Source organism: Narcine bancroftii, chromosome 2, assembly GCF_036971445.1.
Source record: "Narcine bancroftii isolate sNarBan1 chromosome 2, sNarBan1.hap1, whole genome shotgun sequence".
NCBI classification, from domain to species: Eukaryota; Metazoa; Chordata; class Chondrichthyes; order Torpediniformes; family Narcinidae; genus Narcine; species Narcine bancroftii.
This window is the reverse complement of record NC_091470.1, coordinates 321460931-321474544: the sequence shown is the minus strand read 5'-3', so window position 1 is coordinate 321474544 and position 13614 is coordinate 321460931. Positions and strand designations below refer to the sequence as shown.

At 34.8% G+C, this 13614-nt stretch overlaps 1 protein-coding gene across 1 annotated transcript in view; it reads left to right on the top strand.

Annotated features, from left to right (window-relative positions):
- rnf41l (ring finger protein 41, like) overlaps positions 1-12804 on the top strand; it is a 43491-nt gene extending 30687 nt beyond the window's left edge. Inside the window, exons 5-6 of the mRNA XM_069921878.1 lie at positions 8923-9043; positions 12263-12804. Of these exons, the coding sequence (XP_069777979.1) occupies positions 8923-9043; positions 12263-12502 (361 nt within the window). The 3' untranslated portion in view covers positions 12503-12804. The remainder of the gene's footprint in view (positions 1-8922; positions 9044-12262) is intronic.
- The last annotated feature ends 810 nt before the right edge of the window (positions 12805-13614 follow it).

The window sequence follows — 13614 nt, the reverse complement described above, 5'->3', positions numbered from 1 at the left end:
TGACAGTAAAGCTAGAGGACATCCCTCCAAGAATGTATAGATGGAGATTAAACCCCATGCTACTTAAAAGACAGGATTTTAGAGAATTTATTGAAAAACAATTAAAAATGTATTTTGAAGTAAATACGGAATCAGTGGAAGATAAGTTTATACTATGGGACGCAATGAAAGCATTCATTAGAGGGCAAATAATAAGTTATGTAACCAAGATGAAGAAGGACTATAATCAGGAAACAGAGCAGTTGGAAAGGGAAATAGTAAACATAGAAAAAAAATTAGCAATGAAGGAAGATACAACTAAAAGAAGAGAATTGGCGGATAAAAAAATAAAATATGAAACATTACAAACATATAAGGTAGAGAAGAATATAATAAAGACAAAACAGAAATATTATGAACTAGGTGAAAAAACACACAAAATCTTAGCATGGCAGCTTAAGACAGAGCAAACTAAGAAAATAGTATTGGCAACAAGGAAAAAAGACAAACAAATTACATATAATCCAAAAGAAATTAAGGAAAACTTTAGAGAATTCTATGAACAACTGAAAACGAAGGGAAAGAAGGGAAAATAGATGAATTTTTGACTAAAATTGAACTACCAAAACTACAAATAGAGGAACAAAATAAATTAACAGAACCATTTGGAACAGTAGAAATACAAGAAATAATAATAAAATTACCAAATAATAAGACACCAGGAGAGGATGGACTCCCAATAGAATTCTACAAAACATTTAAAGACTTATTAATACCGCCCCTCCTGGATGTAATCAACCAGATTGATGAGACACAAAACTTACCAGATTCATGTAAAACAGCAATAATTACAGTAATACTAAAACAAGGGAAAGATCCACTCTCACCAGCATCATATAGACCAATATCTTTGCTAAACACAGATTATAAGATAATAGCTAAACTATTAGCAAACAGATTAGCAGAACAGGTACCGAAAATGGTAAATTTAGACCAAACTGGATTTTTCAAAAAAAGACGCACAACAGACAATATTTGTAAATTTATTAACTTAATTCATGCAGTAGAAGGAAATTAAGCACCTGCAGTAGCAGTTGCTTTAGACGCAGAGAAGGCCTTGGACAGAGTAGAATGGAATTATTTGTTCAAAGTATTGCAAAAATTCAGTTTACCGGAGAAATATATTAATTGGATTAAAGCATTATATAAGGGACCGTTAGCGAAAGTGACAGTAAATGGACATGTATCAAAGCAATTTAACTTAAGCAGGTCAACGCAGCAGGGATGCCCACTATCACCGTTATTGTTTGCGCTAGCTATAGAACCACTAGCAGAATTGATAAGAATAGATAATAATATAAAAGGAATAAAAATAAAAGACAGGGAATATAAAATCAGTCTATTTGCGGATGATGTGATAGTGTACTTAACAGAACCAGAACTATCAATAAAAGAATTATATAAGAAATTGAAGGAATATGGAGAAGTGTCGGGATACAAGATAAACGTAAATAAAAGTGAAGCAATGCCTATGAATAATGCGGATTTCTCAAAATTTAAGAAGGAATCCCCATTCAGATGGCAAATGCAGGCAATAAGATACCTAGGTGTGCAAATAAACAAAAATCTAGGCCAATTATATAAACTCAATTACAATCCACTAATGAAAAAATTACAGGACGATTTAGAGCATTGGAAAGAGCTACCACTAACACTGATAGGAAGGATAAACTGTATTAAAATGAACATTTTTCCAAGGATACTATACTTATTTCAGGCATTGCCAATACAACTGACAGAAAAATTCTTCAAAGAGTTAAAGAAAATAATAAGGAAATTTTTATGGAGAGGGGGGAAACCGAGGATAGCACTAGATAAATTAACAGAATGGTATAAAGAAGGAGGCTTACAATTGCCAAACTTCAAAAATTATTATAGAGCCGCGCAATTAAGATACCTATCAGATTTTTATCAAACAATAGAAAAACCAGACTGGACGAGATTAGAATTAGATAAAATAGGGGAAAAGATACCTGAACACATATTATATAAATGGGACGAAAAATTGGTACAACATAGAACTTCTCCAGTATTACATCATCATCTCCTCAATATTTGGAAGAAGATTCATGTAGAAAGAAATAAAACAAATTATCAATTACCAAAACTAATATTGACGCAAAATAAGCTACTCCCTTTTACAATAGACAACATTTCCTTTAGAAAATGGGAAAAAAAAGGGATTAAAAGAATAGAAAATTATTTTTCAGGAAGTAGATTCTTATCCTTTGAACAAATGAGAGATAAGTACAATATAACTGGAGATACAGCGCTGGCATATTACCAACTGAGATCCTACTTGAAAGAGAAACTAGGAAGCAATTTGAGTTTACCAGAGGGAAGTAACCTTGAATATGTGATTACAGATACAATGTTAAGCAAAAGATTTATAACAAATATGTATATTAAACTGCAAGAAAAGGAGAATGAGGAAACAAATGGTAAAACTAAACAAAAATGGGAACAAGATTTAAATATAAAGATAAAAAAGGAAACATGGGAGAAATTATGTTCTGGAACGATGAGAAATACAATAAATACGAGGCTACGTATGATACAATATAATTGGTTACACAGACTATACATTACACCGCAAAAGTTAAATAAATGGGACCCAACAGTATCTGATAGATGCTTTCGACGTAAAAAAGAAATGGGAACAACAATTCATGCAATCTGGACATGTGAGAGAGTAGAAAAATTTTGGGATGATGTCAATCAGATATTAAATAAAATAACAGAAAACAATATACCAAAGAATCCAGAGATCTTTCTCCTAAGTAACATAAAAAATAAAGAATTTGGAATTGACTTGGAGGATGCACAAAAAAGATTTGTTAAGATAGCCCTAGCCGTAGCAAAAAAATGTATTATGTCAACCTGGAAATTGGAAGATAATTTGAAAATACAACAATGGTATATAGAAATGAATAAATGTATTCCATTAGAAAAAATAACATATAGTTTAAGAAATAATATTGAAATATTCGAACAAGTATGGGAGCCTTACATTAAATACAATAGCGAAAACCTACCGGGAACAAACATTACCTAAGTTGATGGAAGGAGAAGAAAAGAAAAGAATGGACTCAGTAGAATTTCTGGTGTATTTTTGTTGAATGACAACATTGTCTGACTGGCTTAATGCAACCTAGATTGTATACCTAAAATGGATGAGAGGGGGGGTGGGGGGGTGGCTTGGGAGGAGGGAGGGGGGGGAGAAAAAGACACTGTATATGTGTGAAAAAGAAAAAGTGTATATTATGGCTAACGTGATTTATGGTGTGAAAAATAAAAAATTTTTAAAAAAATTAAAAAATAAAAAAATAAAAGAGGGAAGACCATCGCTGACCTGTTGGAAACACAAACAGAACATCGACAAGACAAAGAAATGAGGCATACCGTCTTGATGGATCCAGGACTTGGTGTAAGAGCTCATCCCCGGATAAGTCAGGCCCCTACAAGGACTGACCGACACTCCTCAACGCCATCACAGCCACTCCTTCGGGTTGATGGTGTTGAAGAAGATGCCAAACTGTGCATGTGCATCTTCCCACGCACGCGCAGACCAGAAGAACTCCAAGATGTCACTGAAGCCAGTAGCATTTTTGCTGGCTCCAATAAATATCAACTGTTAGTACAAAAACAATAAAAAATTTCCTTATCTGACTCACAGGCCAGCGATGAAGAGGAAGATCAAGAGAAATAAATAAAGCAGATAAAGTTTCCAAAGATAAAGGTAGGAAACTTAAAATGTTACAGGAAGAAGACTGCACAAATGCTAAGCTATTAAAAGAATAGAGAGATGAGAACAGACATGAAAATTTCAGATAAATGGATGAAGAAGAACTTTGCTATTGTAAATAAATTGCAAAATAAATAAGACCATGTGAATGAAAGAGTTAAAACTGTGGAGGCTGGTATGAAAAAGATACAGGATAGAATGGTGAAAATGGAAAATGAGACTGATCCATGGGCTATTGAAAAGAAGCAACTTTGTGGAAAAGTTGATTTATTAGAAAACTTTAGTAGAAGAAATAATATTAAAATTGTTGATCTTAAAGAAGATGATTATCCAATAAGATTTTTTTCAACAATGGATTCCAGAGGTCCAGTGACTAGACAAATTTGAAAGTAATATTGAAATTGAAAGGGCACATAGAGCCTTGAGATCTCGGTCTCCACCAGATCATAAGCTAAGGTCTATATTGATAAAATGTCTTCATTATCAAGACAGAGAGAAAATATTGGCTCTAGCAGCACAAGGAAGCAAAGAAAGACAAGGGGCACCGGAATTTCATGGAACCAAGATATTTTTCTATTCTGGAATTGTTGAAGAGAAGAAAAGAATTTAATACGGTGAAGCACACCTTATGGCAAAAAGGTTACAGATTTGTTTTGTGCCATCCTGCCACTCTGAAGATTTTCTTGCAAGGAGGACAATAAGTTCTTTACAGATCATGTTCATGCAGAATAATTTGTGGAAACACCGCCAGCACGAGGGAGTTTGAAATTAAAGTGTTTTTAAAATTTTTTTATTTTTAATTTTCTGTAAATACAAGATAGATATATCGTAATTATCCGGGAGGGGGGGTGGTTAGAGGAGTCATGGCTGACTACTATCAACTCATATGTATTAGTGGCAGAAGCCGCAACCCATAAAATGGAGGGGGGAATGTTGTATATTATTTAAACAACATTAATAGGGGGATTTTGTTATTTTCTTTTTCTCTTTCTTGAATATTATAATTGTTATAAATGTAAATTGACTATGTATAGTTCTTTTCTCTTTTTCTTACCTGGACTACCGAAGAAGACGTCCATTAACACGGTAGACAATAAATACCTCAATAGTTGAGGAGGTGCAATAGAGAGGTGAAGGGGAGCTATCGCTAGATTTGGACTAAATTAAATATCAATGAGTAATAAACTAAACTTTTTATGTTTTAATGTTTACAAGCTAAATGAACCTGTGAAGAGGAAGAGAATTCTGACATACATTTAAAAAATGAGAGTAGGAGTAGATTTTTTACAGGAGACTCATTTAATTGAAACAGAACATCAGAAATTAAAAAGAGTCTGGGTGGGATTTGTCACAGCTTCTTCATTTAATTCAAAAGCAAGGGGAGTGGCAATCTTGATAAAGAAGACCCTTCCAGTTATAATACAAAATGTAGTGATTGATCCTGCAGTTATGGTATATTGTCAATTTTCTTCAGAATTTTGGACTCTTTTGAATATATATGCACCGAATATGGATGATGAAAAATTTATACAAGAAACATTTCTTAATTTGGCAGGAACACATCAGAATATTTTAATAGCTGGGGATTAAAATTTTTGTTTAGACCCAATTTTAGATAGATCAGCTAGAGAAGTAACAATGGCAAAGGCAGCGAAAGCCACCTTGACATTAATGAAGGGCTTGAATTTAATAGACATGTGGAGAAGAATTCACCCGAGAGAGAGATTTTGCTTTTTATTCAAATAGGCACAATTCTTATTCAAGGATAGATTTATTTTTAATATCGGCACATCTCCAAGATAGAATTAATCAAGTTGATTATAAAGCAAGAATTTTATCAAATCATTCATCTTTATTAATGATAGTTATAATGTTAGATAATGAAGAATCAACCTACAGATGGAAATTTAATTCATTGTTATTAAAAAGGCCAGATTTTTGTCAAACAGCAAATTCAAATTTTTTTGAGACAAATTCTAATTGTTATAGGCCCAGAAGACCCCAAAACCCAGCAACAATAGAAATTCAGCAAGATAAATAGTTATTTAAACAAAAGTCATTTTTAATTTTCTTTAAACATAAAAACAGGATTAAACTTTCACTTATTACTATTAACTTAACCCCCTTCTAATTCTAAGTGCACATGTACGTAATATGTACAAGTTCAGAAAAGTTCTTTGATTCACAGTCCATTCTCACTTCTCGCTCCTCCACGTTCAGCGGAATCAGGCAATTCTTATACTGTGCACAGAATTTAACATTTATGAATTTTCACCAAGCTGTGGTGCTTAAAGGTAATTGGTTACCACTCAGGAAGGTTTTTGTTGGTTTCAGAGAGAGATTCATTGCTTGTTGGACACACACAAACTGATTTACTTCCATCAGCATTTCAGTGTTTTGCCAAAGAAACTTACCCCATCAGGGTTTTCCAAGTGATAACCTCTTCTTCCAGGTCACCACTGAGTTCTTCTTGTTTCCCTTATTTCAGGTGAAACACCCTAGCCAGCATTTCCTCTTGTAAGGACTACAAGGGTTTAACCAGGCTGAACTCAGAATTCACAACCAGTCTTCAAAATGGAGTTTCAACAAGCTGCTAGCTTGCCGTGACTGCAGAAATGGTTCTCTCTTAGAGAAAGTCTGTTTGGTCTTTCTCTCCCTGCTTGCAAAGCCACATGACCTTCTTAGAACAGCAAACTGCAACCAGACAGATTGCTGCACTGGACCTAATCTTCGAGTCCATTCATCTGTTGCTTTCAAAACAATGTATTTACATCTGCTTTTGAAATTCTTTAGCAAAGGAGTCTCCTTGTTTTATTGTCTTTGCAAAGGTTCTCAGTGCCTGCATGACTCTCTTTCAGCAAAGCTCTTGCATTTTAAATGAGATCTGTTTTGTGAAGTGTTTGTTTTTGTTCGTGACGTACACTACTCCCACAATCTATCTCCTTCAAAAACTTATCTATATTCAATATAAAATATGATATAATCTGTCACACGAACTCAGTTAATAATAAATTTATTTTATGGGATGCGATTAAAGAATATTTAAGAGGACAAATTATAAATTATACTTCTAAAATTAAGGATTATATGAAAGAGGTAGACCAATTGAAGAAAGAGATAACATGTTTAGAAAATACTTGCAAAGACGGACCTCTGAAGAAAAGTGTAGAAGGCTTATTAATAAGAAACTTCAATATAATACAAGCATATAGAACAGAGAAAGTAATTATGAAAACTAAGCAGAGATATTATGAGTTAGGTGAGAGGTCTCATAAAGTCCTTGCTTGACAGTTGAAAGCAGAACAAGTTTCAAGAACGATTAATCCAATTAAACTGGAGTTGAATGTGACTATCTATAAACCTCAAGAAATCAATGAAGCTTTTAAGTAATTTTATTCTAAGTTACATAAGTTGGAGTTGCAGAGAGATGATAACAAAATAGAAGATATTTTTGTTACAAGTAAAGCCATCAAGGTTAAGTGCCCCCCTTCACCCCATCGGAAGTGAGGGAAGCATTGAGCTCATTACAAAGTAATAAATCTCTGGGATAGGATGGTTTCTCACCTGAATTTTATAAAGAATTTAAAGATTGTTTATTTCTCCTTTTATGTAAGTATTAGATCAGGCGGAGGAAACACACACTCTCCCGGAATCTTTTTCTACTACAATAAAAATGGTATTACCAAAAAAAGTCAGAGATCCTTTAAAACTATCATCATGTAGACCTATTTCGTTATTAAATGTAGATAAGGTAATTGTAAAAAATTTAGCTAAAAGATTGACAAAATTTTTACCAAAGTCGATAAATATGGATCAGACAGGGTTTGTGAAAAAGAGACAATCTGTGGATAATGTAACTAGATTTTTACTTATAATACATTTGGCACAAAAGAGTGAATATTTAAATGTAGCAGTGGCTTTAAATGCGGAAAAAGCATTTGATAGATTAGAATGGGATTTTTTTTGTTTAAGGAGTTTGAAGGATTCAGGATGGAACAGGTATTTGAACATTGGGTTAGAGTCTTATATAATGAACCTAAAACTAAAGTTGTAACAAATGGGCAGGTTTCAGCACTATTTCAGTTAACTAGATGTAGTAGACAAGGATGTCTGTTATCACCTGCTCTATTTATCTTAGTGATAGAACCACTTGTAGAACTGATTTGATCTGATGCTGATATTAAAGAATTTAATGTTATTCAATAGGAATATAAAATTAATTTATTTGCTGATGATGTTTTGATCTATTTGATAGAGCCAATAGGTTCATTAAATAAATTATAATTAAGATTGGGAAAGTATCAGCCTATAAATAAAATTGGGATAAAAGTGAAATTATGCCTCTCACTAAAGGGGGATTATACACAGTGCCAACAAGATAACCAATTTAAATGGGTGACGAATGGAATAAAATATTTAGGGATATGGGTAGATAATAAATTAAATAATTTATATGAATTGAATTATTTATCTTTACTTAAGAAAATAAAAGATTTAAATAAGTGGATGATACTGGCAATAACATTATTGGGTAGGGTTAATTGTGTTAAAATGAATATGTTCCTTAGAGTACAATACTTATTTCAAAAATTGCCAATAACATTACCACAAAAGTTTTTTCAAGAGTTAAATATATAAGAAATTTTCTTTGGAGGGGTATGATGTCAAGAGTTTCTTTAGATAAACTGGCATGGAAGTTTATCAAATTTTACCAAATTTTAAGGCAGCTCAAATGAGGTTTCTCACTTCATTTTTTGATGAGGGAGAAAAAGCAGCATGGATTAAAATAGAGGTTGATAAAATAGGAGAAAGAATATTGGAAGATTTTATATAAAAATGGGAATCAAAATTAATATCTTGGGAGAAGGAAGCACCTTTGTTGAAACATTTATATCTGGAACAAGGTAAACAATGACATTGGAATAAGGAGGATCTAAATTTATTATTCAGAAAGGGGGGTTGAAAAGAATTTTCTAGAAGGGCTCCTCTGGAGGTATATACTCAAGTAGGAAACATTCTTAGGATCTAGAGATTGCTTTAGAAATAAGTCAATAAAGATAAAGGAAAAGAGAATTAGAGAAAAATAAATAATATTTTGCAAAATATAACCAAGTATTCTTTTTTATATATATATAAAGGTCTGAGATGATTTGTAAAGTTGAAGAAGTAAGGCATGAAATGGAATCCCGCTTGGACTCTCAAAGAAGACACATGGTACAGAAAGAAAGTTTCCTGCAAAATGAAATTGAGGAACTTAAAGTTAGTATGTTTATTTGTGGACATTTTACAGAAATAGGCATGATTATCTATGCTCTAAAAATGTATGCCACACAATCCTAACATTAATTTGATTATCATGAAGGCCTCTCATTAACAAGGCTCCTATTTGCTTCCACAATAGCCTGGGTGCCTAATTTCAAACTGCAGAGCTGTATCAGCATCCATGAGCCCCCAACCAGAAGTTATTTGTATTAGCTATTTAAACAAACAGTACTTTTTTTTTACTGTATTTATTTCATATTCTTCATCTGCTCTGTCAGCTCTACCTTTTTACCTAACAATGAGAAAAGGCCTTAAGGGGACAGGCCACCACCAATGTCAAGGTTGAAAACATAAGAGTGAGGACCAGGATTTGAACAAGGCTGAAGCAAAAGAGTCTGACACCTCCCTACCATCCATATTACTGGCAAAAATAGATGACCTGAGGGCAAGGCTACGCTGCCAGAGGCAAGTAAGACAAATCTCAGTTGTTTGCTTCACCAAGACCTGGCTAACAGAGAACACACTGGACTCCACTATCCAATCAGATGGTTTTACCATCCATAGACTGGATCAGAACTCAGTTTCTGGAAAAGGGAGAGGAGGCAGTGCGTGCTTTTTCATTAATATGGGTGGTGCACAGACATTGGGGTTATGACGACTTCTTGTTCTACTGCCTTAGAGCAAATCTCAATTAAATGTAGTCCCTTCTATCTATCCCAAGCGTTCTCATCAGTGATTCTCACTGGAGTTTGCATCCTTCCCGAAGCCAATTACAGGCAGGCACTTGTGGAGCTGCATGATGTGGTCAGTAGATAAGAGACAGCCCAATCTAATACACTACACATCTTAGCCTATGGATGCATTCCAGTCCGCCTATTGTAGTAACAGGTCTATGCAATCTCACTGGGTGTACACGAAGCCTTGGAACACTTGGACAGCAAAGATACATCAGGATGCTCTTTATTGACTGCAGTTTGGCATTTAAGATCATTATACCCTCAAAACTGATCAGCAAACTCCAAGACCTGGCAGTTAACACCCCCACTATATAATTGGATCACGGATTTCCTCACTTCCAGACCATAATCAGTGAAGATTGGTAAGAAATTTCCTCCACAATCTTCATCAATAGTGGAGCACCCCAGGACTATGTTCTAAGTCCCTTGCTCCACTCACTTTATACCTACGAATGTATGGCTCATTATGACAATAAAACTACAAATTTGCTGATGATGTCATGTTTGTGGGTTGTATAAAGGAAGGGGATGAGACAACATACAGGATGGAGATTGAAACCTTGGCTGAATGGTGCACCAACAACAACCGTGTACTCAATGTCACCAAAATTAAGGCGCTGATTGTTGACTTCAGGAAAGGAGAGCCAGACAGATACAATCCAATAATTATTGGGGGATCAGGTGGAGAGGGTGAGCAAATGTAAGTTATTGGGAGTCACTATCTCAGAGGATTTTTCCTGGACCCAACAGACCAATGGCATGAAGAAAGCACATCAGTGCCTCTACTTCCTCAGGAGTTTGTGGAGGTTTGGTATGACACCAGAAACACTGGCAAATTTTTACAGATGTGTAGTAGAAAGTGCTGACCGGCTGCATCACGGTCTGGTATGGGGACACCAATACCCCTAAGTGTAAAGCCCTCCAAAAGGTAGTGGACACAGCCCAGGACATCACAGACAAAATTGAGTGCATCTAAAGGGAATGGTGCCATCAGGAAAGAGGTCTAGGTGCCACAAGTCTCGAACTACCAGGTTCAGGAACAGCTGCTACCCCATCACCATCAGACTCCCACAAACTCAGTCAGAGATTCATTTAAGGACTTACTTGTGCACTTTATTGATTTTCTTTTGTTCTCTCTGTATTGCACAGTTTGTTTACCTTTATTATCTGCTTATAATTATTCTATTTGTTTACATGTTTACACTGTGTACAGTTTATTTTTTGCATTAACAATTAGTGGTAATTCTGCCTCACCCTCAGGAAAAAGGAATCTTAGGCTTTTATCTGATGTCATGTATGTACCTTGAGAATAAATCTGAAAGAGTTAAAGATCTTATCAAGTCATTGATTAATCATTTTTTTAATCTGCAAAGTTGGCATCTAAGACTGCATATGTGGATTCTAGATGTTTCTGTCAGCTTCAAGTGGAAACACAGTTCCATCACTATTTTACTTACACAGTACAAGTCCTTTACAGCCCATTGAACCCATGCTGAATCCAATGAACCTATTCTCAGCAGTCACTGCTCTTAGATAATCCTCTTGATCCCCTCAGTAGACTCTCATGTCTGGGACCATTTTTCTGCATCTTCTCCATGGTTTTCACTTGTGTCCTATGATGTGGCCAGAAGTGGCCCCAGTACTCCATAGCAGTCCTTTACAGAGATTCATTCCAATGTGCTCCTATGTTGTGCAACCATACCTTAAGCATAACATCCTGTAGGTTTTTTTGTTACAAATAATTTTCAAAAACTTGCCTGCCACCTTCAAATGTTTGTACCCATAAAAACCCCAACTTCTCTTATATCTGCAATTACACTTCTTTTATTAATAATTAGTTTTATATTTACACACAACTCAAGCCCTGCATCCCTGGTACTATTTTGGTAAATTTCTCCTGTGTTACTCCATAAAAACTGCACCGACGATATACCCTTGATCCTCCACTCCGATCTGATCCACCTGGAAAATGTCACCTCACATGCCAGGCTGCTGTTCATTGACTTCAACTCAACCTTTAAGACCATCAGACCCAGAGGAGAAGTTGTGTTCACTGAGACTCAACAACCCTCTCTGGAACTGGATTCTGAACTTCCTAATGGAAAAAGTATTTAGAGTCATATGGGCAAATGCTGGCAAATGGAACTGGTTTAGTTTGCTGTTTCTGTGCTGTGGAACTCTGGCTCTATGACTTGAAATAAATTAATAACTCTTCATATAGGTGTAAAATAAAGTCAGAAAATAGCTTCAAGGTGGTATGAGAAAACAAAAACAGGTGAGCAGCATTTTGTTGGTTTTTAATTTGCTTGTGGACAATATGATCAAAAGGTTAAGAGGGAGCAAATAATTTCACAAAGCATATATTCAGAAAGAAACAAAACACTGTATTGACTTTAATTGGTTACCTGATACTTCAACATTTTAATAATTATGCGGTGATTCATGGTCCTCATTTTCAGAATGCAATTTATACTTTCAGAGTCAGATATCACGATTGATGTCAGATATGAGGACACTCGTAGCAGAAGAAAGGAAACATCGTCAGGAACGAGAACAAGCAGAACTTGAGAAAAGAGAACTAATGGAGTTATTGAAAAGTCTGCATAAAGATGGCGAGCTTTCCAGTGGAGAAGGAAGTAGCAAAAAAAGCAGTGGAGTCCGACCTCTCAACCGAATGGAAAGTATCAAAAGAAAGCCTAAAGAGGTCACAGTTATCTAAGAGAGGAAAAAAAGCATCTCCCTTTTATTTTAACAGTTTAATTTTTTTTCTGCCTCACCCAATTGAATAGTTTCATGTAATGGCAGAACTTCTATACTTTGCCCAAGTGGCTTTTGGGAGCAGGCTATTCTGTAAACAGAAATTTGGTTATGTTTGACCTTGATCAAAGGAGTTGCTGTAATCACTCATGTGCCACCTTCTGCACTGACTGGTTTTTTGAGTATTTGTAAAATCATTACTTGAAAATTATGTGCAACTTAAAAGGTAAAATTTAATTAAAGTCAGATTTTAAACATGAACAAGATAGTCTTCTGTTTCTATTTTGTAGACGGTAACAGAATACAGCTCTATTGGACAATACTCTTACATTGTAATACATGATATTAAACCCCTCTCTCCACAAAATCAACCTTGGACAGACTCCAGATATTTGTACAAAATATTCTCAGAGCAGGGGTCTTGACTAAGTTGTAATGATAGAGGATACACCAGTTCTACACGCAACTAAAATATTTGGCTTGAGAAAAATAGTCATTGGTCCATTTCCTTTGGAATTGTGACCATGCACATAACGAGTCAATGAGGTACAATTAAAACAGTAGTTTAAAACTTTTTCTTTCCACTCACATTGCACTTTAAGCAATCCCTTACTAATCACAGAGCACTTATGGCATAAGGATTACTTAAAATGGTATGTGAGTGGAAAGAAAAAGTTTGAAAACCACTGGTCGAATAGTTACTGATAGCAATGGTGTACATTAATCTAGGCAAAATGGCTACCACAGATAATTCTGCAACAATGTAAGATGAAACATCATGATTGACAATGTTGCATTCTAATTAGGAATTTTCTCATTAATTCTTGATGTGGACATCACTGGTAAGAATGAAAAAGCAAGTTATTTATTTTGTTTAGATTTGGAGTTATGGGTGATAAATATTGTCTAACAAAGGAAATTAGTGAATGTTTTGAGCTTACAATTCAACATTATTAATAAGATACAAAATGTAATTTGAACTCATCGGCCAAAGACCTTGCAGTGAAAATGTGCAATGAACATTTGAATTGAGCGTCAGAACCCTGCTCTACTATTTCACATCATCTTGGCTGA